This window comes from Neofelis nebulosa, chromosome 11, assembly GCF_028018385.1.
Source record: "Neofelis nebulosa isolate mNeoNeb1 chromosome 11, mNeoNeb1.pri, whole genome shotgun sequence".
NCBI lineage: Eukaryota > Metazoa > Chordata > Mammalia > Carnivora > Felidae > Neofelis > Neofelis nebulosa.
Genome location: NC_080792.1, coordinates 17,582,581 through 17,610,018, shown reverse-complemented (window position 1 = coordinate 17,610,018; position 27,438 = coordinate 17,582,581). Strand labels below are relative to the sequence as shown.

Below are 27,438 nucleotides of genomic sequence, written 5' to 3'. Positions count from 1 at the left end.
TCCGACTTTGGCTCAGGCCATGATCTCGAGGTTCGTGAGTTCGAGTCCCACGTCGGGCCCTGTGCTGACAGTGCGGAGCCTGTGTGGGATTCCCTCTCTCTCTGCCCCCGCTCACTTGCATGCGCACGCGCGCTCTCTCTCTCCCTCTCTTAAGATAAAAAAATAAAATGAAAATATATGTACATGCTTGTGTATACGTGGATGTGTGTATATGTGAGTTCACGTGTGTATACGTGTACCATGCACATATACATCCGTACTCCACAGCCTTTTTTATCCCACTTCTCCACATAGTCGCATTTATACGCAACTTTGGTAAACTAAGGCTTGGTTGGAGGGAATGAATTACTTTTGAAATGCTCAGGCTTTAGGTTTCCCACCCATGTTCCAGTCACCCTTGAAAGAATGAATGCATCAACTCTAGACCCTCCCGTTTGCCCCCCATCAAAAGTGGGGTTTCTCCACTTTCCCCTCCCCCTGTGAGAAGGTGTGAAGAAACGAATGTGTGCCCGTGGTGACGAGGGTGGATGCAAATTGTCCCATTTCTCCTGCAGCTTAGTCATCCAGTGGAGGTTTGTGAACAGGGTCCAGAAGCAAATGAACGCCTTCTTGGAGGTAAGTCTTGGGCCGCCAATCCTCGCCTGAGAGAGGATGGCTCTCCTCCGTGGGGTGGCACGGGGGCACTGTTTGCACACCGCAAGATGGCGAGGGAGTGGGGATGCGCGGCAGAAAGGTCAGGCCTGCGCGGCTCACCCCGTGGGCCACCCTTTCTTTTCATGGATGTTCTCCTGTTATGCTTCCGCCTGAATTCCTCACAGACTTCCACCCAGGCACACGTAAAACACCTTTGCTTAGGCTGGGTTTCTATCTTAACACCGAGCCGTCTTGGGCCAGCGTTCACCCTGTTAGAGGGTGAAGCAGACACTCCTCAGATCCAAATCCGTGATGTCAGCGGTGCTCCCGAGCCCCTAGCGGAGGGTGGGGGGGATTCATCGGTTTTTTTTTTTAAAAAATGGTTCACTTGAACCAAAAGCGAAATTCCTTTTGAAGCCTTGGTAACAGCTTTAGTAAAGAGAACACGAGACCACGCCCCAGGTGCACACCGAACCAGTGCGGGGTCCTTAGGCGATGCCCTCCTTGGCTTGCCCCAGCTCGGTCACCTACAGCAGCAAGTAGAGCCCTAGGCCACTCACAAGATTCAGGGACTTGCGGCATGACAGGGTGAGTTAGACGTACAAGAGGGCAGCGAGTTTCATGCTTTCTTTACGTCAGAGACCCAGGAGGCAGGTTCCTGGCCCTGCCCCAAGGGATCCCACTTCCAGGAACCAGGTGCTGCCCACAAGACCCAGCAGCAGGGAGCAGGCCACTCTGGAGCTCTCCAGGGGTCGGTGCGAACCGGGAGCCAGAGCCGAGTCTCTGTGCTCCTCTCTCCTGTCCCGGATCACATCACCTCCTCTTGTATCGCCTCTCTGTGCCTTCCGTACCTTGTTTCGAAACACGTTCTCTCGCACGTCTGTGGCTTGGGCGTTTTAGGACACATTGCACTCATCGCTCTGTCATAGATGGCTTCCGGAATTCGCCTGCCTCCAGTAACCCATATTTTCCAAGGGTTTCTGAGATTACTCAAATATCCGAACCCTCTAGGTCCTCCTGCTTTTCAAGACGTTTCTATTGTGACTGTGCTGTTCGTGTCGGAACTGCAGTCACCGGATACTATCGCTGACACATAAATCACCAGCGAACGATATGTTTTTCCTGGCTGCTTTGTTTTTTTCTGTGAAATTTGTCTCTTTCAAGGAAAAAGGTGTTGACGGTGATTTTTTTTCTTTCAGGGATTCACAGAGCTGCTTCCTATTGATTTGATTAAAATTTTCGATGAAAATGAGCTGGAGGTTTGTGTTTTAAACGTTTTCTGTAAAGTAGGTATTTTTAAAGTGGTCCTCACTACCTCACCAATGAGATGTTATTTCCTGGTCCGCAAGGTCTTAGGGAGTGAGCTTAGATGGATTGCACTATATGTCTCTCACGGGGTGTGTTTGTCGACCTTAGAGGAGAGAGTAGCAAAAGCAGTCCCTTGTCGGTTCCTCACCCAGGAGAGGGCAGTTCTGGGACACACGGGACAAGTAGAGGCCTGCTGAGCTGAGGTGGGTTCGTGGCCAGGTGCACAGGGTAAGGAGAATTGCTGTTGAGAGAGTCACGGTTGAGACGGCCCGTTGGCTGGGCCTCCCGCCCACACAGGGGTAGCTGAACTGGGCCTTGGCCAGGACGCGAGCACCAGGGGCTGTGGAACAGTGTCTCTGTGGACTTGACATGGTGCACATTGAGTAAGGGAGAACTTTGGGAGACACCAGGGCAGTAGCAGGAGGCCATTGGTACAGGATTGTTTCAGTTTCTTTGTGTTGACCTAGGTGAGAACTAGGAATCTCTCACCCTTCGTTCTGCCCAGAACAATAGAAGGAGGAAGACCGTGTCCGCTGAGACGCTGTCCCCCGTCTGTCCAGGCCACCACATCCAGCGAAGCATTTCTCCTAGACTAGCCTTCTGTTCTTTTATCTTGAAATAGAAACTTCAAGGCCAATGATGTTGAGTCATATGTTGTAATCCCCTCATTTAGTAGGTGGGGAAACTGAGGCAGGGAGCAATTCATGACCTCCCACGTTTACCCGACAAGGTTTGGGCACGGTCACGCCTAGGATCCATTCTCAGGCGTCTGGTTTAGCTCTCCTTCCGTTTTTCTTTGGTGCCTCTGCAGGAGCGTCATGTGCTCCTGTGCCCAGGGATCCTTCCTGCTGGGGGGGTCGGGTAGTAAGACGAGCCCTAAGCCCCGGTCACTGCCCCGGTCACTACATTAGGACAGGTCCGCATGCACACAGCTCTGGTCAGTAAGCCGACTGAGCGGGGCTCTGGCTGCCGTAAAGTCCTCCTGTGGGTTGGGAGACATTTCAGATATGGAGACACATAACCTCTCCGAAGGGAAGACGGCTGGAGTAATGAGCAGCTGTAAATGGAGCCCGAGGAAATCTGAACACCCAGCTCGGATTAGAGGGGTGGGCAAGAGACAGACGTGGAGTGGCATTTGCACCGTGAGCGGCTGTGGCCTGAACACGCGTTAGAACCGGGTCCCCCTCCTTGCCCGCGCCGCCTCTTACCTGAGGTGGAGGAGAATGGTGTCCCCATCACCTGTTTTTAAGAGCTCCTGGCGTACCTGCTTTACCCATGGCAAAGTGCTGGTGTTGAGAAAAGGCCATTCCTCCGTGGGTGATTTCTTGGGCCTTCACATGCGCCCGTTCACATCTGGTCCTTCTCTCTCCTAGTTGCTGATGTGCGGCCTTGGCGACGTGGACGTGAACGACTGGAGACAACATTCTATCTATAAGAATGGCTATTGCCCAAACCACCCTGTCATTCAGTGGTTCTGGAAGGTAAGGCCGTGGCTGCTGGGGCGGTCCCTCTCCCCAGCCTGGCCTGGGCCTGAGGGCTCTGTGCTGCCTTCCCGTGGTCCTACTTCTGCAACCCAAGACTCTGTTGGCACTTGGGCCACTGGGGGGAGAAAGCAGCCCTTCCTGCTGTGTTTCCATCACTCTGGTGAGCAGTTATCCTGCACACGGTCCATCCTTATCAAAGTACTTTGTCCTTCCCTGACCGCCTGACTGAAGCGGCTTTATGTGAGGAACCCACTGAGTACAATGAAGTCGGTAATTGGATTCGAGAGCCAGAACTGGTCCACCAAAGTATAAATGAGAATGGGAAGCTTCTCGGGGCAAAGCATGCTTTGAGATTGTGCCAAGATGCCATTTTTGGTTAAAAAATCATTTTCCCCTTTCTTGGTTAATTCCAACAAATATTTTGATATTTTATATCCTTCAGTCAAGGATGCAAATGAAATTTGATGTACTGTCTTAGGGCCAACGTTTGCTTTTTCTTTAGCTGAGGAGAGAAGCGAAATAGGAGTGAGTTAAGTCCAGGCAAGAGACCATAAACTGCCTTCTAAAGAACAGTTTCAGGGGGGGAAAGCTTGTTTATTTACCTCCAGAAATAAGAAATCCCAAAACTTGCTTTAATTTCATGATCCCTGGGATCATGACCTGAGCCTAAACCAGACTCGTGACCTGAGTCAGACGCTCAACCAACTGAAGAGAGAGAAAAATTTAAAAGCAGGATCTTCAAAGCCCAGTCCGCCCGTCTACACAATTCTTGTCATAATTCAGATGCGTAGCATACCCGGGTTTTTCTAGAGGCCTGACCTGGCCTCTGCTGTCCTTTCTTTTTCTAAAATGTTACCTTTAGAGGATCTGTCTGGGTCTGAAATCTCCCCTCCTAACCTGGCCTCCTGATGTTGGCGCTTCTCGAACACTGGGGGTGTATGATCGGCCCGCGGGGGGGCTGGCACGCCTCGCCCACGGAAGCTTGAGCTCCGTGCCACCAAAGAGTTTGCTTTGTATTTCATTTATTTTGACCTGTCGGCAGAAGAAGAAAAAGACGTTGCGATCTCTCGTTCTCTGAGATCACACAGGCGGTACTCTGGGGCCCATAAAAAACAGACTGTTTTCAGTCAGCGGTCTCGGTCTTACGCTGCAGTATTTATGACTGCGTCTGGCCTGTCTGGGTTACCGCAGCCCAGGCCGGGTGCCCCACGCAGTGTAACGACCTTCTGCCTCCGTTCCCAGGCCGTGCTGCTCATGGACGCGGAGAAGCGGATCCGGCTACTGCAGTTTGTCACGGGGACGTCGCGAGTACCCATGAATGGGTTCGCCGAACTTTATGGTGAGCGGGGCACCGATGGGTTCAGTTCTCCTCCTGTGACTTTGCAGCCAGGCTTCCGCGGCGGCCCCGCACGGCTCTGCCTCCCAGAATGTGTCACCCGTAGGTCCCGTCAAAGGACTCGTGGGGAGAGGGCTTTGGGTTTAGTACAGAAAAAAGTTGGTCTGTCTGTGTTGTTGTTTTTTTTTTAAAGCTTATTTTGAGAGAGAGACTGAGCATGAAAGTTGGGGAGGGGGGCAGAGAGAGAGAGAGAGAGAATGAGAATCCCAAGTAGGCTCCATGCCATCAGTGCAGGGCTCGATTCCATGACTGAGATCATGACCTGAGCCAAAAATCAAGTGTCAGACGCTCAACTGAGCCACCCAGGGGCCCCGTTTTTCTCTCTCTCTCGTTTCGTATCTTGGTGTATCTTGAAGGACTGCTTACCTCCAGGAGACAGAATCCCTTGGAGCTTACTATATAGATGTTAGGAAATCACTCTTTCTGCTCTGCTTTAAGGTTGGAGTTCACCGCCCCCCCTCCCCCCAGTGCTTTAAGTGTAAGCTTTCCGGGCTCCGCTGAAAGGCTGCAGCCGGCTGCACTGGGGCTTGCTGTGAAACTTGGTGCCCCTCCATTCTGAAGGAGGTGCAGGGTCTGTGCGAGGCTGTGCAGGCCCCTGTAACTCCCGACAGCCGGGCTTCAGTGCTGCCCGGAGCCAGGACGGTGTTTCCGTCTCCTGCACGACGCTCGCCCACCTCCTTCCCTTTCCTTCAGGCCCCACCTCAGCTTTGCTCTCCCACCTTGAGCACGCTTAGCATTTATTTCTCTTTTTTCGCCTAGGTTCCAATGGTCCTCAGCTGTTTACAATAGAGCAATGGGGGAGTCCTGAAAAACTGCCCAGAGCTCACACGTGGTGAGTGACAAAAACACCCAGTTGTCCACACATCGTGTTTGAAACGCTCAGGTGGGGCCGATGCAGGGCTGGAGGTTACAGAGTGCCATGTTGCCTGCTCACGGATAGCGGACAAAGTGTAGATTCTAGAATAATGGCTGGTAAAGCTCAAACCATGGTCTGAATGGACCCGGTGTGTTTGGCTCATAAAGGGTTAACTGCTCCCCACGCTGGGGGGCGGGTTTCCTCCTCCAATCCCCACCCCCCTGCGGGTACCTCTGTCCCCAGGCCCCACCCCCCCATGCTGGGGGGCGTTCCTTCTCCAATCCCCACCCCCCAAGCTGGTGGGCGTCGCCCCCAGACCCCATCCTTCCTCAGTACTCCAGAAGTACGGATCGCACCTTGCACCGTGTATTCACCGTACAAGGTCATGGCTGTTCTCAGACCCCGTTGACAGACTGGGTTTTTACTGCAACCTGAAGATGGTTTTTATTCCCAGAACTTGGGCTAAAACTCCCTGGAGAAACACTGTTTTAGAAGACCTCTCATGACCATCCGTACCTCGTAAGGCTCTGGAATTGAGCAACAGCACGACGGTGGCTGGTGGGCCGGAGAGGTCTGACAGAGGCCCACGTCCCCCCGGGGGTGGGAGCGAGGCAGCAGCCCTCAGCCTCCAGGATGCGGGGGCCGGGAGGAGGGGACCCCGCCGTCTCCGAAGGCTCCCCTAAACCCTCGGCACAAGAAGGACACTTAGCAGCTCTCAGGGCGCTCTTGCTAAGCCAGGCGCGACGTTCCCGGCGTCGGCTTCGCCCACAGACTTCCGTGTCTTGCTCTTAGGAAGCGGGTGGAGGTGGCCCCTCTGGAAACGGTGGGCCGCACAGCCTTGCTCTCCTCACCAGCAGGGGGCCTTCCAGAGCCAGGGGCTGCAGGGAGCCCGGGAATGCTTATCGTGGGGAAACTCCCCCCTGCCCTCTACGTGCCCACTAGGCGGCAATTCTCCTGAAAGCGCGTTTGCGGAAAATTGGCCGAGGGAGGTCGTTCGATTCCCTTGCCTTTGCTGGAGAGAAAGCCTCCCCGCTTATACCAGTCATGGGGCTCTGAATGCAGTGAACATGGTCCTTGCCCATCCGACGCTCGGAAGCAGGCTGACTCCACCTAAAGCTGGTGGCTCTCCGAAGCGGTGATTGCCGTGATCCTCTGCCTTTATTCTCGAGGGAGAACGCATTGGTGGTTTGGAGCTTGGATTCCAAACAGTGTCCGAGCCCAGTGAAGTTTTCTGGGTTATGATAGCCTGCGTCTGGAAGGCAGGCAGCATTGCGCTGAGCCCTGGGACCACTGGGACTGATGCAGAACTCCCCAGCTCACGGGCTGGTAAAGCTAGGTGGGAGTAAGGGCTGAACTACCGGCACAGCCGTCTTGTGTGGGCCAGGCACTGGTGAGTCTCGGTGGCGGCCTCACGGGATGCCGGCATCCCCATCAGCGGCCAGGATGCTTGCGCCAGGGTCACACAGCTCACAGACTCCCAGAGCACAGGATTGGAACTCAGCTCCGCCAGAATCGGGATCTGCACACTAACCACGGCATTAGATGTGCTGCCTTTATTGCTGCAGCTCGCTTTCTTTGGAGACTCTCTGAAGAGAACCAAATGCTCGAGCGTCCGGCCTGTGTCCCTCCGTGACCCTGTGGACAGACGTCTTTACTGTTGACCTTTTCTTCCGTTTCCGAGTCCGTGTGCTTGGATCACATCTGAAACGTGGTGCTGCCCAGAGACGATCTCCGAACTCAGTGCTTCCCAGTATCGGCTGCACGTTGGAACCTCTTAGAAGTTTTCAGAAAATCTGATGCCGGGGTCCTGCCCCCAGAGATTTGGACATAGTTGGTTTGGGGCGTAGCCTGAGCTGTGGGGTTTTCAGAACTCCCCGGGAGCCCCTGGCACACAGAGTGTAAAACCCCTGCCCTTCCCTAGGGAGGACGGAGGTCTGCCCACGGGAGGGAAGCAGCCCAGTGGGCTCTTAGCGGAGCCTCTTTGCTCCTGTGTGGGTCCCAGAAATCAAGTGACAGGCGTCGGCCTGCTGATGCTCAGACTCCCGCCCGGCGAAGAAGAGGGCAGGCTGCAGGCAGCACCGGCTGGCAGGGGTGGGCCTGTTTCTCTGGGTGGCTCTGCTCCCAGCCTGGCCCCCAGACTGCACTTGGCCGGCTGCCCACAGCAGCAGTGCCACCGTCCAGTTTAGCTATAGATAGGTCTGATTTCGTCCAGGTTTTGTGAAAATGTTAAATCGACCATTAAGCTTCAGGATAAAAACCCGATTTACCCAGAGAGCTCATAAACCTCGCAGATGAAATGACTGAAAGGGCTTCATTTCACTGTCCCATCAAAGATCACTGCTTGGATATTTATACTTTTCAAAGACTCACAGACCCACCCACTCTTTGGAGACTGAAAATGACCTCAGGCAGCCCACACGTCTTCCACATGAGGAAGCGGGTCCCACCGAGAATATGGAGGCCACTCAGCTGGCCAGTGGCAGGTCAGAGCCAGCGAGGCTCCTGGCTCATCAGACACTTACCAGGCACTTACTGTGTTCCAGGTATTGTCCTGAGCACGTTAGATGCGTTAACTCCTATGACCATCACGATAATTGGAAGCAACGGTCATACACAACAGAAAGATGGTCACAGATCCTCGAGAATGCATCACTAGGCCCCGTAGGGATCACAGGCCCCGGACTGTGTAAGACCAACTGCGGGTCAGACTAAAGTCAGCTTCTGTGACAGGCTGGGGTTTGGGGTTTGTTTTTTTCTTTTTTCTTTTTTAAAAAAATATTTATTTATTTTTGAGAGGGAGACAGAGTGTGAGCAGGGGAGGGGCAGCGAGAGAGGGAGGCACAGAATCCGAAAGAGGTTCAGTCTCCGAGCTGTCAGCACAGAGCCCCACACGGGGCCCAAACCCACGAACCGTGAGGTCATGACCTGAGCTGAAGTCAGACACTTAACCAACCGACGGATCCACCCGGGCGCCTCTGTGACAGGCTGTTTCTTTTTTTTTTTTTTTCAACGTTTTTTTATTTATTTTTGGACAGAGAGAGACAGAGCATGAACGGGGGAGGGGCAGAGAGAGAGGGAGACACAGAATCGGAAACAGGCTCCAGGCTCCGAGCCGTCAGCCCAGAGCCTGACGCGGGGCTCGAACCCACGGACCGCGAGATCGTGACCTGGCTGAAGTCGGACGCTTAACCGACTGCGCCACCCAGGCGCCCCATGTGACAGGCTGTTTCTAAGTGCAGTCTGCAAACGTGGAGCTCTGTGGTGACAGCTGGTAAGGTAACGTTTGAGACCATTATCAAACTGAAAACCCTTTTGGACTTAGTCTTCAGGATTCCTGGGCTTCTGGGAAGTCCAGTTTGAGAAGCCTCGTGTTGTCCTCTGCTGTAACTTTGGCGTTTAGCGACTTAAAAGTCTGAGTGCTCGGTGGGTCTTGTGAAACATGTTAAGGGTCTCTAAAGGGCCCACCGTGGATGTGTGTCCGCTTCTACTGGCTGCTGATAACTGTTAGTTTTTGAAACATAAGGACTCGTGCTGTTCATGTTTGGAATCATAGGTCAGTGCCAGGAGGGAGTTTTCAGTGCTGGGGCGGCACAGCGGTCTGAGCCAGGTGTTGGAGCCAGCCTGGGGCACAGTCCTGGTTTTCCCACTTACTGCGTGACCTTGGGCGAGTTACCTAACCTCTCTGTGCCTCCGTTCCTCTTTTCTAGAATAGGGGTGATTGCTAGCATTCACTGAGGTAGTAGACCAAGAGTACTTAACAGTGGTGACTGCCGTGCTGCACATTCACTCCCTCTTACTCCAACCGTCACTAGCCTTGGCAAGTGCACGTGGCCATCTTCATGACCGGTACGTGTCAGCAGGGCACCCCCATGGGTACCGATTCTAACGCCTTGTGCCCCATGCAGGCATTCAGTGATGAGAGGTGAGTGACAGAGAACTATGGTCGCCATCTTTGGGCACTTGCTTGGCGCGAGGAACACCTTACATGCCTTCTGCTTTGACCTTCCTGGCATCCTGGGAGCGGTTTCCCCGTTGCACAGAAAAAGCAGACGAGCGCCTTCAGAGTAAGGTAGCTCGCCCAAGGTCACATCGCAGAGCCAGTATCTGAACCTGTTCTCATAGACGGGTGTGCCTCATCGCCCACGGAGGCCACTGTTTGTCTGAAGGCTTCCCTGTCGCCAGGCTGAAGCCTCTAGATATTTGGAGGCTTGCTGTAAATGCGGCTTTCCACTCCAAATGTCGATGACTTGCTCGCCTTTGCTTTGAGCAGGCAGCTTAGCGTTGGAATTCGGGAGACGCCAGCCGCCTGGTTTCCTGGGAATGAGAGCTCGGGCCCCTTGACGTTTCCTCTCTGCTCCAGGACCTGAATCTAGAGAAACCATTACCCGCCTCAGAGGCCCGTGATGAAAACAACCTGAGTTACCACCGGGAAAAGCACTTAGCTTGGGAGCTAGCACAGAATAAGAATAAGCGAGAGCATTCGAAATAGACTCAGCCTTGGTTTTGGTTCATCCCTAACATGTCAGTTCTTTGTGTTCGAGGGTTTGGAACTTGGCACGGATGTCAGTGACCCCAGAAAATTCCTTACTCTCCCCCGTGGGTTCTGCAGCCTCTTTGGCGTGGACGATTTCATTGCTGGCCTTTTTTTTTTTTTTAAGTTTATTTATTTCTGAGAGAAAGCAAGCACAAGCAGGGAGGTGGGGGGCAGAGAGGGAGGGAGACACAGAATCCGAAGCAGGTTCCAGGCTCCGAGCTGTCAGCACAGAGCACAACACGAGGCTCGAACCCACGAACTGTGAGATCATGACCTGAGCCGAAGTCAGACACTTAACCGACAGGTGCCCCCATCGCTGGCATTTATTGTTGATAGTCAGAATGGTTGGTGAAGACCTCTGCACGCTCTTGCTCAGGTACCAGATGCCTCCTTAGGCAAACCTAGGAAATGCCGTTGTGACTGTAGGGCAAGAAGGTTGCCTTTTTACCTGTTCTTTCTGTTACTCTTGCAGCTTTAATCGCCTTGACTTACCTCCGTATGAAACCTTCGAAGATTTACGAGAGAAACTTCTCATGGCCGTGGAAAACGCTCAAGGATTCGAGGGGGTGGATTAAGCTCCCCCCTCCTCGGGGTGGTTGTTCATCGAGCGAGTCCTGCTTGCACTTTTGCATTTGCCCAACACCTGACTTTGCAGAGACCGAGGTGGAAGAGCGGCCGCACATGGTGGCCTGGCTCCCGGGGCGGGGCCTCCACCCGCGACTTGCCCAGGTTCAGATGCGGGAGCCCGGTCCCAGGCCGCGTTCCTGCATTTTCCACCACGAATTATCAACTGGTTGATGTGTACACTAATAACATTTCAGGAGGACTTATTCTATTTATGTTGTGCCTCTGTAGGCAAAGCCCTTAATAAATATTTTACATACTTTATAATGACAATGAATGGGATTAATCACTCTACAGGTATAGTATTACAACTCATGTTTACTTTTTAAAATGATTTAGACCGATCTTCAGATTTTATTTCATTACAATTAAAGATGTCTCGTGTACTTGGAAAAGTGAGCATATTTTTTTTGTATTTGAATTTCATACCAGGTTTAATGTCAGTGACATTTTTATTTTTGAAGTACTTTGACCCCCCCCCCCCACTCCCTATGTTATTAGAATTGAAAGACTGTTGTTGTTGTTTTTTTTTTTTGGTCCAGATACCTACGGACAAGTACTTTGAGAGAATTTAAAATAGAACATTAGACATAATGCTACTTTTCTCCATACTCTGAGAGAATGGAAAACAAACTGGATATTACATTTTGTGTGTGTGTGCAAATTTAGCGTAATAGCTCCAGGCTGAGAGAATTGTAACATAGCATGACAAATTTGGTGTTGGCTTGAAGGAAGGAACCACACCGTTATTCCTTAGAAGTAATTCCGTGTGCTAGAACACATCGGAGGCAGGGTCGGACTGTCCTTTCTCATTAGAGAAATCACTTAACCCTCCGTGATGCTGTACAGCCATTCTTTCATTACCTTTTCCAAACTCTTTGCTGTTCGTCGTAGAGACATTTGAATGGGCCTCGACACTCGCTTGATTTGAAACTGTGGAAACCAGCTCTGTGTCGTGTCCCGTTTGTACGCGTTGGCTAGCGGTAGCTAAATAACCAGTTTTTGTTCCAACTGCACCAGTTCTGAAGGCACTTTATGTTCTCCCTGGGGGTCGTATCTGGTTTTGTTGATGGGTGGTCGTTGTTTGTAAATCATAGGCATTAAATGTGATGATGATTTCTTCTCCCTGCACACATCTTTCTGGTGCAATATCTATCCATTGTGAATCTGGCTGCTGGTGTATAAAACCTGGATGTAAAGCTGAGCCTACACACCTGTCCTCACCAATTGTTTTGTGATTTCTACCCCGCTAGCAAGATTAATTTAATGCGCACTCCGCCTCACCGGGTTTTGTCACCTAGGACACGTTGCATGCTTCAATACTGTGTACCGCCTGAGTTGTGTCTGTTCTGTGCTGTATTAAAAGTGAGCAGGAACTCTCTGACTTGGCCCCCGCGGTCGCGCTGCGAAGCTGGCGGTGCCCTGGGGGAGGGTTCCGCGCCGTCGGGATCCTTTGGCACTTGTGAGCGTTCGTTGCGGGATTCCTTGGTGTTTTGAGAGAAAGCCTGAGGCAGCGGGGCAGTTCAGCCCTGCTGTCCTTTTAACCTGTGTTGTTCTAAACCCCGTCGCAAGTGGGGGGACTCTAGAGATGTGATCCCTTGCCACTCGTAGATAAAGACAGAAAATTGTGGTTTCAGGGCCTCCCCGTTTGTTACGGAAGAAGGACCTTTTGGTGTAAGAAATTCATTGTTCCCCAGCTCCGGGTGGCTCGTGAGAAACCAGGAACGTTTGTGGTTATAAATGAACTAACTGCCTTATAGAGGTGCAGAGGTCGGAGGTGTCTGAGAGAAGAAGGATTTCTGCAGAGCTGAGGATTGGCTCCCCTTTCCTATTGATTTAAAAATACCCAACAGTGATCAGAGAGCTTAGATGTCGAGTAATCAGAAAAAATAACATTGCTTATTATTTTTATCTACTTGTGGGATTTTTTTCCCCCCTACAGTCAATATAACCAGTGTCGCATGGCAAAAAACCCCCTTTGTGTAACCCCTCACTGTCCAGAGGGCTTTCTTGTTAGACTCACGCCAAAGCCAGTGCTTGGATGGATTCTGAGAGTGATCATGTCATTATAGGGGAGAAAGCCTACGATTCTAGTTGAAGAACTGGGATTCTGTCATTTTGCAAACTGTATACTCAAAAAATCAGAACATTTAGTAAATGCAAATTAGGCAAAGTGTTAAAAATGTGAAAGAAAAACCCATCCTAAGCTACTTCCTGTACCAGGAGCAGATAAGAATTATCGAACTGGACCCCTTTGAATACTTGAATGACGTATTTGTGAATGACGGTTCAGTTCACCTACCACTAAATATTGGATTGCAGTAACGGCTGAATAGTGCTGGGTTTGGGGTTTGTTTTTGTTTTGTTTTGCTTTTAATCCACACACGAGGTTCCCTCAATCTCAGCAGTTCTTGATGCTTCACTCTGTCTAAAACAGTCGTAGATCTTGTTTTCTCCAAGTCCTGACAACCACTGTCCCTTGCCTCCAGGACAGAGTCACAGGTGGTGGTTAAGAAAACGCACCGTTGGAACCCACAGGCCTGGCAGGGAGGGTGGGCCACCTCTTCCTGTTACCCCTAGCAGTGGCCCTGCTCCCAAGTCCAAGGTCTCGGTACCCCCCCCACCCCCACCCCCCGTTCTCTTAAAAATTCCCCGAGTCTGGCTTGTTTTAAGTTTCCTGAAGAAGGTACCATTATTATGGGTCATTTTGCCGCAAGGTTAAGAAGCTGGTTCCAGGGCAACTGCATGATGGACATGAGTTATCACAACTACAGGATTTCGATCCCCGTGCCTTGTTGGCCTGAAGGCGAATTTGGAAAGTCTGGATTGGCTTCCCATAGTGCGCTGCTTTTCCACCGCTGCCTCTGGAACAGGAGACAATGAGGCAGTTGTCTGTTTCAAAGTTGTATTCCGCTTTAACGCATTTTCCGTTATTGACTTTTCTATATTCTGTACCAGATCACAAGAATGTAAGATGCTTCTTTAATTTTTGTTTACAAGGCCCTTTGGTCGAACATGAGCTATTCCTGATGGTCAGATGACAGATGCTCCAAAGCGTCTGACATGGGTTATTCCTCCCACATAAGGATGCAGTGACAGATTCGGAGAAATGATTTTGCAAAATATTTGAACCACTTTCTACATCTCACATTGTTAAATAGACAGCGTGTACCATTGCTGTTTGATCTTGCCAGATCCAGATCGGCTCTCTTGAAAGCCACGTTCATGTGCAGCAAATTACTGATTGCCCCAACAGTTACTAATTGTTTAACACCCGACTCGAGCATTTTCCTAAGTCTTGTATCTCACCTCCGAACTTTCAAAATCTATAGACAGCGTGGGTTCGTCAATTCCCAAGCCCCTCCCCACTGTGCTAGGCACCCTCTTTCTTTTCTGCTGACTCCACGCCCCGTGTCCTGACAGGGAGAGGTCACCGCTGTCCGGTGTCATTTCCTGCCTCGTCAGTAGGGGGTGCTGCTGTGCAGAGTAACCGTCTGGCCTGCTCCCTCCCTGGCCCCCAGGAGATCTGAGCACTACCTCTGTCTCATTCAGGCTTTGGGGTACATCCTGATAAGTCATGTCAAAACTGCCAATTTCAGGTCTGAGATGCGTTTTTAAAACTCCTGATAAACTCCACTTTGTACTTTAGATTTTAAAACTGGGAAGAAAATGTGATATACTTTGGACCACTTTTTTTAATTTATCTAAGCCTTAATGAATAGTGTATATACACTTGCATACACACATCCCCACCCCGGCGTGCTTTCAGTGTGTCAGAAACAATGCTGTAGCATTAGGACGTGAGCTTGTATACTGTTTTATTTCAGGAGAGGATCGCTTTCTGTTTGTATGAAATTTTCCAGTAAAACTTCTCCCTAGACATCTGTCCTTTGTGAAAGGCGTTACGCGCAAAGTAACGCATGTTTAAGGTGCGTGTCTTGTTTGTCGGTTTCACGTTTCCGATGGGAATCCTAACGACATTGGCGACAGACCTCTGTGTACTGCATCCCAACCTTGTGTCAGAGCATTGAAAGCCTTTCTGATGACCATAACCCTGTGTCTGCAGACATCCGTGTTCCTGTATAAGCCAGCTTGCCCTCTTACTCAGACTGATTTCACCTAGATTGTCACGGTTTCCTTCATGTTAACTTCGCGTGACTTTGTTTTCCCTTTACTACTACTTATGTGATATGTATATACATACATACGTACGTATGCTGTCCAAATATATATGTATATATTTGTATAGCATTTTTACACCTTTCTTGAGCAATCTGGTTTCGAAAGGGAGTGAGAGCTTAGTCCTTCTACAGTTTTCTCCAAGCCGTGTCCTGAGATTTCTGACCCTCGGAGCCTGAGAGCACCCCAGGAAAATGATGCTAATATGCTGTCATTCCCTAATTCAGGATTTATTACCAAATGAAACATGAAAACAACAGTGACTTTTAAGGTGAAAAGAGTTTCAAGCATTCCAAATGAATTCTCAATGTTTCGTAACTTTTTATTATAAACCCCACCTCCTAATACAAAGCCAAGTACTATTTGATACAGTGACTAAAAACCAAACTACTTGGAAATTTTTTAAAGACAACTTACGGATAACGCTCCTTTTCACAATCAGAATCGCTTTAAAATATGGTTGAATTTGATACAGGAAAAGTTTTAAGTACAAATCCTTTTTGCTTTTCATTTTTCTTAAGAGATCTGAAGAGAAATTGTAGATTGTTTTCCTGACAGCAAAAGAGTAATGTGACAAAATGAAGTCGTTGTAAAGAAGTGATACAACTTGTCAAATATTTAATAAAGAATTATGGAAGCTGGAACGTTTTTCTACACCGAGTATTACGGGTTGTCTGATTTGATTTGAAGCTTCTTGGTGAACGCATTGTCTTAATTGTTTCAGGGGTTTTAAATGCCTGCAGATTTATAGGACGTTCTTTCCCTTAATATCCCTCAAAGCCCCACACCTTTAAAAAATCATTAAAGTCTGCCCAAAGCACAAGGCTTACGCTCGCTGGAATGCGCATCTGTTCTGAGCCATCTGTCATCTTGTTATTAAATTTGAGAATTAGTGACTTTACACTTGCATGATTCATAGGAGTCCATCCCTAGCGGGGCATATTTTACCCCTGGGTTTTAAGCAACCAACTCTCAATTTAATGTGAGTTACTAAGACTCAGTAATGAAGCCCAGAGAGGTTCTCAGAAGAAAGATGCTATCAGATTCCAGATTTCCTGTCAATTCCCGGTTAAAACGGTAGCCTCCTCAAAAACGTTTCCTTTTTATTGTATTTTTTTCTAAACCTTTAGTGTTTGTCAGCATTAAAAATGTTTTCTTTCAAAATTAAAAAAAAAAAAAAAAAAAGGTTCCTTTTTAGAACAAAAGCCTCCTCTTGATGGCCCTCGCCTGTCCCCTCAGGGACTGCCAGGAGGTAACATCCAAGCAGGACATAATTTAGTCCTTTTTCAGTTTAGCAGCAGACGGCACCTTGCTGGGCAGGCCTGCCTCCTCCGGCCGGATGCACACAGGCGAGGGAGGGAGGTGCCGGTGGGGGGCACAGCTCCAGACTTGCGGATGTTCTTTCTTAGAGAAAAAGACAAGGGGTGGAATAAAGAAAGAAGTTCTCGTGTATCCGTTACACGGTTGCTCGGTTAATAAGCTCTTGACCTGCGCCAAAGCCCAGGAGCGATCTGAGCCCCTCGGTCACGGCAAAAGCCCCCAGTAGGAGCGTCGGTGCCCAGCGCCGGGGATCCGAGAGTTCTCATCCCCGAGGTTTGCCTCTGAAGGGGCCACGGCCAATGGTCCCCGGGTGTAAGAGCGCAAAAACCACCTGCAGATCCCTCACCTCGGAGAGAACACGAAGTGGTAGGTTCCCACAGAACTCAGGCGGCGGACCCTCAGCAGGTCTTTATGGGACTTGGACGGGAAAACATCTTGCTGGGGAGTTTACTGAAGACCCAGTCTCCTTGGTTAGTAGATTGCAGGACCCTGTCACGACCTGGGGGACGCCCACGGGTGGGGACTTCGTGAGAAGGAAGCTTCCCTTTGTGGCACTGTCTCAGGCCAGACCAGGAAAAAAGGTGAACTCCGCCAGCCCCACCCCTGCCCGCCCCTCTGCAGAGCCCCACGGGAGATGCGTCCACCTAAGTGACTTCTTGAAGTGTGAGCTGCCTGTTCTGACCTGACCCCACTCTCAGCCAGGTGCCCAGCAAACTTGCGGTTTTCACGCATGGATGAGGCCCCCATCGCCAGTTCTGCCGCCTGGGCACTTTGCTCCCTATTCGAACAGGATACAGAGTGACAGAGACCGGGGTTTGGGGCCAGAGTGGCAGGAGAGGAGGGCACCGGTTTTCTCCCAAAGCTTTTCTGCTTTGCCTCAGTGTTTGAGGAGAGCCTCTGTTTCCCCCCTAAGGGCGCAGCTGGCTTGCAGACAAGTTAGCTTGGAAGGGGTGTGGGACACGGCACACAGCACGCCAAGACAGACGTGATGTGGAGATTTGGGGTTCAGAGCAAACGGTTGAAGAATTCTTGAGACCGCTTCGGTGCAAAAAGGTGGTTTTATTAGCACATGGGGACCCCTGGGCAGAAAGAGCTGCCCTGGGGTTGTGATGGGTGGCGGGTTTGTATACCCTCAAGTTGAGAGGGGGTTAGGGAGAGGGTAAGTCTCGGGAATTTTGGAAGCAAAGTTCTCAGGACCCTGAAGGGCCTGGGTCATCTGCTACTGTCTAGTAGAACCTTCATCATGATGTATATCAGGGGGCCATATGCTTGGAGTTGATCACTGACCTATATCTTAAGAGCGGGGGGTAGAGACCAAGGAATTTTTATATGGTAAGACTTAACAGGATCCTGGAGGTGGGGATAATGTTAAGCTAAGACTGCCTTTTGCCTCTAGCAAAGAATTAACATCAAGGCAATTGAGTTCGTAGAGGAAGAAGAACACGTCCGTGGGCTGTAAGCTGTAAGGCAATTCAATGTCTTCTTTTGCCTTTGTTTCCCATATCAAATAGATGAGGCACTGAAGAGAGCCATGTGTGAGAGGCACATCCCTCTGATTAAAGGGGTGGTATACTTTGGGGCAATTTCTAAGTATTATCCTGCCACGGACGTGGTACACAGAGTTCCCAGAATTCAGATATTAACCATTTTCAGTCCTGCTTGGCCTTGGGGAGACTGAATAACAATACAAGCCAAAGGTAGAAGCTATGAATCGTCTAGATTTAGCTCTGGATTAGAGAAGCTTTAAGAGCGGACAAAAACCGGGGTGCCTAGATGTCTCCGTCATTTTGAGCGTCCGGCTCTCGAAACAGCCCAGGTCATGGGCTCACGGTTCATGGGATCGAGCCCCACATCGGAGTCCTTGCTGAGCGTGGAGCCTGCTTGGGATTCTCTCTCTCCCTCTCTGCCCCTCTCCCACTCGTGCTTTTTCTATCTCACAATAAATGCATTTTTATCAAAATGAACAAAAATCTGCCTCTTATCAGATGCTTTTTCTATCTCACAATAAATGCATTTTTATCAAAATGAACAAAAATCTGCCTCTTATCAGAACGTGGCAATGTCATTTTCCTTAAAGGACCGTCAGCCTTGAGTCCCAAAGCACGACTTTTTTTCCCCTCCCACATTTTGTTACGAAAACATTCAGGAAAGTTGAAAGAGTTTTCTAGTGAACAACGGTACCCCCACCCCATAGTTCTGCCGCTGCGTTTCACTCTTTGCCTCAACCTAGTCCTCTCTACCGATCCTTTAATTCATGGTGATTATTGGAGCCCTGCAAAGTAAATTGCAGGGACCGTTGTCTCCCCCCCGCCCCGATTCCTTCAGCATGCCTGTCATTAACTAGATTTATCATTTACATTTTTTTTTTCCTTTGGAGGCGTTAAATGACAATTCAACAGAGTAAATTTGGAGAGATAATTGGCCTTACTAAACAACTCATGAATCAGGCAGCATCCAATCTAACAAAGAGAGCTCCAAGGAGCGGTACAAAATGGAAGGGTTTTAAAGGGGGGTGGGGGGTGGGGTAGGACATTATTAGCAAAGAATGCATTGTGTCAGATAAGTCACCCTCCTAAGGGCAACAGAAGGGGTCTCCGTGAATTACCCCCTAGTGCTGACCCAGGAAGTTCCAGGTTAGCTGGTTAAAGGTCACGTTCCTGGGAGTGCGGGGAGGGGATGAGACTGCACCTAAATCAGGTATTAAGTCTTGGCACAAGTGACTCCATTTTGGGTATGCTGTCCCCTTTCTAACAGAGGTAAAATTCGCATACGATGAAATTAATCTTACGTGTACATTCACTGGGTTTAGACAAAGGCGTGCACCCATGTAACCCAAATTCTCATTGCCCCGGGAAGTTCTTTCATGTCGCCTCCTGGTCAATCTCCACTCCTGTGCCCTCCCCCCATCCCCCAGTAACTGCTGTTCTGAATTTTTTCCACCATAGATTAGTTTTCGCCTGTTCCTGAATCTCATAGAAATGGAAGCACGCGACTTATTACGGTGACTTTTTCAATTCTAGCAGGTGTCTACACGGCCTTAGAACCATAAAACCCATTAAGCCTATGGGTGGGAAGCCATAGGTCATCATGAATGAAAAAGACAACAGTTTAATATCCAAATAGTATCCCCTGTTTCATATATATTATGAGAATCTCCACTTTTCAAACAGATGCAATCACCTTGCAGGATGTTCGTGCCTGTTGTTTACATGCAGCGATCGTCTTGAACTTACAGGTTGAAATCCAGGCACGTTTGGCTGCAGTCGGTCATCAGTGCCTCAAGATGGAGAGGGTGGTCTGGATTGCCCCCCCCCCCAGCCCCCCGGCCCCCTTCCTCGTGAATGCATCCTGAGGAGGGAAGGAGACAGGAGTTTTATCAGTCAGGGCAAGTTAATGCTGTAACAAGGAACCCCCCCAGCGGCTTCTTACTAAGATAAAGGCTTATTCCCCATGGCCCTGTGTAGTTTAGAGGGGACACTCGGCTCCCAAAGTCCCCGGAACTCAGGCACCTCCCCTCATGGGTCCACCATCCCCTGGGGCACGGTCGTCTGTAGCCCACAAGCAGAGGCTGGAGGACTGCAGGAGGGCCCAGTCTGGAGGGGGGACATCCCCACTTGCCCACTGCAAAGGAGGCTGGGAAATCTCTGGTGGTGCCCAGAGGAAAGGTGAAGGAGTCTGGGAACAAGAAGCCAAATGCTGCCCTGGTGTATCTTGGGCCTCCGGCATCCCTTTGCAGAGTGAATTTCCCCGTGGAATGGTGGCCTGGCTGCCATTTGCCAAGCTTTTGGAGTCCTCGGTTGACTCTCAGGATAAGACTACGGGTACTTACCATAGATCTCTACGTCAGCCTAACGAGGCCGGTGTCAGTAGGCCCAAGTTGCGCACAAGGAAACAGACTGAGAGGTGAAGAGACTTGCGAAGGGGTGATCTGAGCCCAGAACGTCTGGCTGCAGGCCTCCATTCAGCCAGATCTGCGCCCCCCTGCCCCTCTGCCTCCCCTCCGCCAAACCTCTCGGAGGGAAGAACCACCACACTCGTTTCCACCAAGATGTAGATGATTGATAAGACCGAACGCATGACCCCTACCAGAAGTATTTTCACCTTAAGCAATTCCAGAGGTGCTGCTTGGCTTAAACGAAAAGGAGCAAAGATTGAAACGATGGCCGTTAGCCATCGGCAAACCGAGTAGAGGGGGACTTTTGAGGGCGGGGGCCATGCTTCGGGCCGTAAAATTCATAAGGGACACACACCTGAAAAGCCAGCCTGTTCTCAGCAGCAGCCCCCACCCCAGGCCCTCAAAGGAAGCCACACTGCCTCCACCTGCCCACAGGACAGAGCTCTCTCCACCCGCAAAAGCAAGTGCGTGTTTTCCGGATACCGTCCAGGACAAGACAAACCCCCCCTTTGTCCGACAGATTTGAAAGGCCGGAACAGACCAGAGCCTGAGGGCCGGTTTCTCTACCCCTAAGAAGGATTTCTCTACCCCTACCACCAGGATGTTGTTATATTTTTTAGACTTTCTATTTGATAAAGGATTTCTTATAACATATTTAATATTACTTGTGACAGAAGGTTTGGGTTTCGTTTGGGATTGGTCCTTCCAGTCCTAGTTACTTAGCTCTCTTAAATTCTAAGGGCTCCTCTGCCAGTAGGGTCTTTCCACTGTCCCAACCCCCAACCCCCAACCCCCAACCCCTCCCCCTCTGTCCTCACCCCTTCTTGCCTTCTTTGCTGTCTATATTGACTTAGAAGATCCTCGCTTATTCATCAGTTGAGATTATCAGAGGGACATGCCCTCCCCAGGGTAATGAGTGTTTAAACAGAAGTCAGGCCTTTGAACCCTGGACTCCGGTTAAAAAATAACCAGGCTGGCGACTGGATCAATAAGGGACAAATATTAGCTGTGGAAGCTGGGCCATGGCATTGGGAAATACCCATTGCTGGTGACATGGGAAGAGCGATGGTCATACCCAACCTGAGGGTCTGGGCAACCCAAGGACCCCAGGGACCTCGGGCCAGTCATTTGCTTGCTCTACGAGCATTAAACACTGAAGCCACCAACCCTGAAGTTGGACTCCAGAACTCCTCGAGTTGGGATGGCTGAATTACCCTTCTAGAATGTGTCCTCTTTCTTTCTCTCCTCTTGCCAGCCAACCTGTACTCTTGTTAGCCTGCCTCCAACAAAGCTCTGACTGCACCGCTCTGCTATGTACAAAATCTCCACCAGTTCCCACAGTACTCCTGCCTGGTGCTCAGGCCATCCGGGGTATTTGGGCAATAGGACAGCAGGTCTCGGGGTGGCCGCTTCTCTCCTTTCCCCAGTCTTCACTCTTCCTTGTTGTACAGTGTTCAACACTAGCAACCGTTTCTTCTTTCTTTAAATGCTCTTTGATTGCCATGACATTTCACCTTCCTGATTATTCTCCCCCTAACTATTCATGCTGGTTTTTCTCCTCCCCTGAATGATGTTCCCCAATAATTTGGTCTTGGTTCTCTTTCTCTTCCCCCCCCACCACCCCACCCACCTCCTTCTCCCCCTCCTCCCCCTCCTCCTCCTCCTCCTCCCCCTCGTCTTCCTCCTCCTCCTCTCATGGCTTAAAGTCATCACCTCTGTGTGGGCAATTCCCAAGTCTACCTCCTCCCCCAGCCTGACCCAGAGCCCTCAACTCTCACATCCAAAATCTCAGCATGCCCCAGTCTAAACTGACACCACTCTCAAACTTCTCCCTTGTTCCTACATTTCTGGGAATTGTACCCTGGTGTCTTCCAGGCATCCACACTGGAACTTCGTCTTTGACCTTCCACGTGGCTTTGCTCCCCAAGTCCAAAGAGGGAAAAAGTTCAGTTTTCCATTGACTCATTCATTCGGCAAACAGGCACGTGCCACTGCTCCATGGGCCACATACTCGGGGGGAGTCGGGAGGGGGGAAGAATACCGCAATTCAAAGCGAAACAAAACCAAAATCCTTTCCATCCGGAAACGTATATTCTAGTGGAGGCAAACAAACGGGAAACACGTACACAAATAAAATGCACGTGACCTTAAACGTTGAAGGCAAGAAAGGAAAGCGAGCAGAGGAAGGATGAAGGCAGCGTGGGAGGGTCCAAGCCTAGACGGGGGTGGGTCAAGGTGAAGACCTCAAGGAGGTGGGAGGGTGAGCCACGTGGCTCCATGGGGAAACACACGTGGGGACGAAGAACAGAAACACAGAGACTCTAAGCAGGATGGGGGAGGAAGGTCAAGGCCCTCTTGCAATATACGAACGTGAGACAACTGTTAGCCCAGAGAAGAGGTCAAGTGGAAAGTTGAACACAGAAGTTCAGGAAGGGGTCCGGGCTGGAGATGCCAACGTAAGTGCCGTCAGCATGTTGACGGAATTTAAAGCCCTTCCGAGCCTTTGCAAAGGAGGGTCCCGGGACAGGAAGGTGAGACCATCAGGAATGGAGTGGCCAGAGGTGGGAGGAAAACCGGGAGCCGGTGGGGTCCCAGAAACAGGGAGAGACCTTATTTATGAAGGTGGGGAGACTGTGTGTGTCCGTTACAGACAGTCCCGACTTCACTGTGGCTCAACTTACTGATTTTTTACCCTTACGATCGTGCAAAAGGCACACGCATTCAGTGGAAACCATACTTGGAAGTTAGAATATCGATCATGCCCCCGGGCCAGTGACATGCGGTGGCCTCTCCGGTGACACTGGGCAGGGGGGCAGTGACCTGGCCCCCCGTCAGCCAGTGAGCACGAGGGTCAATGACCGCCACACTGACAACCGTCTGTCCCCACACGCCGTCCTGTTCTTCAACCTCAGCGCCGGGGTCGGCGCGTCGCATGCGACAGTCAACACCTGGTTCTCAAACCGCAGGCTCGTGTCAGCGTTCGGAGCATGGGTGAGGGAGGCCGGGCCAAGCTCTGATGTTCCATAGGTCAGGTGTAGCAATGCATTTTTGACTTAATGATACGCTCCACTCATGATGGGTTTATCAGAACGTAACCCCATCGTGAGTAGAGGAAGATCCGTGTTGCTGGAAGATCCCCAAGAAGCGACTGAGGCATGCCCGCTGGAAGTGGCCGTCCGGGCGTCCCTGGTGATCTCAACAGCAGAGGTTCTGGGGGGAGTCAGGGGCAAACACCTGACCAGAGTGAGGGCTCGGGAGAAGGCGGAGGGGCAGAGGACAGCAGGAACACCCTTACCAGCTCAGGAGGGTGCAGACACCCTCACCTCCACCTTCCCAGCCTCAGAAACTTCTCTCCCCGTGAGGACAGTAACCTCCTGACTGCACACCCCTTTTCCTCCTCGCCCTGTTCCCAGTTCCCAATCCAGTTGGCACACGGCTCAGCGCTAGTCACCGCGTCCCCCTGCAGAAATCCCTCAACAGCCACCGGTGCTCACCCATGATGACAATCTCAACTCCTCAGCCAAGCACTCCAAGCCAGGGTCAGGCTCCAGACTCACATTCCCTTCCTGCCCCTCTGTTCACTCCCAGAGAGCATCTCCCCACCCACCCCGGGCACTCCTCCCCTCTTGCCGTGGTTCACACTGTCCTCCCTACAAGGAGTGACCTTCCCACACACATCCAGCTCTACCCGGACCTCAGCGTCCATCTCTGATGTTGCTTCATCCGCAAAACCTTTCCTGGCACCCCCACCAAATGAAGTTCCATCCTTCCTGGCCCCTTTCTGCCTCTTGTGGTGGTTTTTGACGTAATGGTCTCCTTCCTACACATCACCAGAAGCAACCGGGTAGCCTAGGGTTTTATCCGCGTTCTCCGCACCTTGGATGCTCAAGAAATCTGGAATAACAGGAGCTGGACAGCGATCTGGGGGGTGGGGTGAAGCTGCTGGCTGCAGCGAGCTTGGAGGTTGTCTGTGGATTTCAGTTCAGAGAACGCTCACTGTTTCCTGCGTCTGTCCGCCCCCCGAATCACAATCAAATGTTGGCCAGGCTGACCAGCATCTTCCACCACATGACCTTGAAGGCAGACCCGGTTGATTGTTAAAAAAAAACAAAAACAAAAGCAAAAAAAACAAAGGCATGTGGGGTCTCTGGCAAGAGAACAGGAGAGGAAACAAGGAGACGGTCAGCAAAAGACCGAAACCCGAAAATGGTCTAAGAGAGTCATGCCGCCTTGACCTCCGGTTGCCTAAAACGGTAGGGAATGAACGTGTGGCCTTTTCGCCCTGCTTCCCGTCCTTTCAGACACGATCTTGAAGCCTCATGGCATAAGCAACACTGTGCGTGGTTCTCGAGAGATGGCCGTTTCCTTCGAGGCCTGCAGGCGTCCCGGCCACACGGGGCCGTCTAAGCAGAGGTGCCCCGCAAGTGACTTCTGCCGGCTTCCCAGTGGTCTCTTTTGGGTGCTGACCAAGGGCATGGGTAAAATGCCCTTGTGTTTGGAAAAGGAGGAGGGGAGCCTACTCTGCCTTTTGGTGTGAGAGTAGAGTGAGGAGCTACAGAGGAGAATGAGAGCCTCCACGCAGCTCAGAGCGATCAGAAAATTTTAGGAATTCACACACCGACTTCCCCAAGATCGCCTGACTTCCCCGAGATACGGCACCCGGAACGTATGGAAACAAACATTGCAAAATGGCGATGGGTTTGACTACCCATGAACTTTACTTGGCCTTCCCAGGACTTTTTTTAAGAGGAACATTTCGCCCAAAAGTCAGGTTTCCCAATTTCTCATGAAAAAGTCGAAGGCCTGCCGTCAACGGATGGGAGCTGAATAGGGGCCGAAACCTTCCAGTTGGCCACACTCCCCTCCACTCCTTCTTGTACTCCATCTGGCCCACTTAACTCATCACCTAGAGTACCTGCCTGGCCCAGGTAAGCATGTGAATTTGCAACCTCTGCACATGGTCAAAGGCAGTTTGGACCAAGGTGAGATTTGGACTTAAGTTGTCTAATAATTCTCCCATTTTTCTTTACTTAGAATGTAAACACATTGTCACAGTATATCCCAAAGGCCTGCATGCTTTAGCTCGTGGACACTGGGAGCCAGAACTCTCATAACTCTGTCTGGGCCTCCTCATCCTCTCCTTGTCTAATAACTCAGCTGGAAGCTGCCGAGGCATCTGTCCCACTTTCCTGCCCTGGAGTTCTTGACCTTTATCAAGTCCAGAGGAGCGGGTCTGGTGGAGTATCCTCTCCTTTTCTTTTTTTTTTTTTTTAATTTTTTTTACATGTTTGTATTTATTTTTTGAGAGACAGAGAGAGACAGAGCACAAGTGGGGGAGGGGCAGAGAGAGAGAGAGGGAGACACAGAATCTGAAGCGGGCTCCAGGCTCCGAGCCCTCATCCCAGAGCCCGACGTGGGGCTCGAACCCACAAACTGTGAGATCGTGACCTGAGCCGATGTCGGACGCCCAACTGACTGAGCCACCCAGGCGCCCCCTCTCCTTTTCGTATGATACAGGTAGAGTTTTCTCTTGGGGGAGAAGAAGGAAAAGAGAATCTCAGGAGTGAACACTTCGACTCGTCCTCCCCAGTCTTGGAAAGTTCTTCTATGAAAGACATGCCAATGCCCCAGAAATGCTCCCTCTTTATCAAAACCCTATTCAAATAAATGGAGAATGGAAGAGTCTAGCTCTTTGAAACACATTCTTCCCAGGCCCTACCCATCCCAACCTGGGGACAGCCTACCCAATTACAGTCCCGGTCCCAAGGAGGAAGAACCAAAGAGCCATGTGAAATTAATTTTACAAACCCTACCACAAATATCATGGAGTGGTGCAGAATGCCACAGAGGATAAGAAAGACCATTTCCCTGCAAAAAAAAAAAAAAAAAAAAAACATGCATGCATTCGTTCATTCAACCCAGAAATACTAATTGATCATTATTTGTACCAAACATTCGCCCTTAGGATTTTCATTTAGTGGCAAGGCAAAGGAGAAAGCCAATAATCAGAGCAAAATGTGCTACAGATGCACAATCCGAAGCTCTTGGGGCCAGGTGTATTTTTGGAATGCAGATTTTCAAATGAGGTTTTTGCCCCCACTGAGGTTGCTTTCACATTTATAAAAACTGAATTTGGCAATGGCAAATACGGGCTTGTGCCCCTGCCCGGAGGTGCGTCCCAAAAGTCAGGTAAGGAAGTTTTCCTGGAAGAGATATTGCCTGAGCTGAAATCTGAAGCATCGATTGGTCAAGAGGAAGGACTTTGCAGGGCACGTGAGACAGCCATCTGGGAAGACTCAGGCCACGAGGCAACCAGGGCCAATAGCCGGGGAAGCAGGGTCGTGCTGCCTGGTTGGGAGATACGGGCACAGCAGGGACCAGGCGGTGCCCACAAAAGCCAAGAACCCCTCACCCAAAGCCTCCCAGAAAGTGGAGCCCTACAGACTCTATTTACAGTTGCACTCTTTCCAGAAGATTCTTATTCGTGTTCAAGTTTGAGAACCACTAATTTATTGGAGACACCCCATCTTCCAGGCTGTGTTCTAAGCTGCTTTAGAAATAACACATTTTGGGCCACCAGGGTGATTCAGTCAGTTAAGCTTCCACCTTTGGCTCAGGTCATGATCTCACCGTGGGTGGGTTCGAGCCCCGTGTCGGGCTCTGTGCTGACAGCTCAGAGCCTGGAGCCCACTTGTGATTCTGTGTCTCCCTTTCTCTCTGCCTCTCCCCCACTCACACTCTGTCTCTCAAAAATAAACATTAAAAAAAAAAAGAACATTTTAAAATTTTTATTTATTCTGAGAGAGAGAGAGAGAGCATGCACATGAGCGGGGGAGGGACAGAGAGAAGAGAAAATCCCAAGCAGACTCTGAGCCGTCAGCACAGAACCTGATGCAGGGCTCAAACCCACAAACCTCCAGATCATGACCTAAGCCAAAATCAAAAGTTGGATACTTAGGGGCGCCTGGGTGGCTCAGTCGGTTAAGCGGCCGACTTCGGCTCAGGTCATGATCTCACGGTTCGTGAGTTCGAGCCCCGTGTCCGGCTCTGTGCTGACAGCTCGGAGCCTGGAGCCAGTTTCAGATTCTGTGTCTCCCTCTCTCTCTGCCCCTCCCCTGCTCATGCTCTGCCTCTCTCTGTCTCAAAAATAAATAAAAACATTTCAAAATTTAAAAAACAAGAGTCGGACACTTAACTGAGCCACCCAGG

The 27,438-nt window shown here is 50.6% G+C and overlaps 1 protein-coding gene across 14 annotated transcripts in view; it reads left to right on the top strand.

Annotated features, from left to right (window-relative positions):
• The window catches only part of NEDD4L (NEDD4 like E3 ubiquitin protein ligase), a 343,799-nt gene extending 328,141 nt beyond the window's left edge, over nt 1–15,658 (top strand). For all 14 annotated transcript variants that reach the window (XM_058691969.1, XM_058691970.1, XM_058691971.1 and 11 more), the window contains 6 exons: nt 555–615; nt 1,833–1,892; nt 3,315–3,422; nt 4,668–4,764; nt 5,581–5,653; nt 10,684–15,658. In XM_058691969.1, coding sequence (XP_058547952.1) covers nt 555–615; nt 1,833–1,892; nt 3,315–3,422; nt 4,668–4,764; nt 5,581–5,653; nt 10,684–10,786 — 502 coding nt within the window. In that variant the 3' untranslated portion in view covers nt 10,787–15,658. The remainder of the gene's footprint in view (nt 1–554; nt 616–1,832; nt 1,893–3,314; nt 3,423–4,667; nt 4,765–5,580; nt 5,654–10,683) is intronic.
• Nucleotides 15,659–27,438: the final 11,780 nt, after the last annotated feature.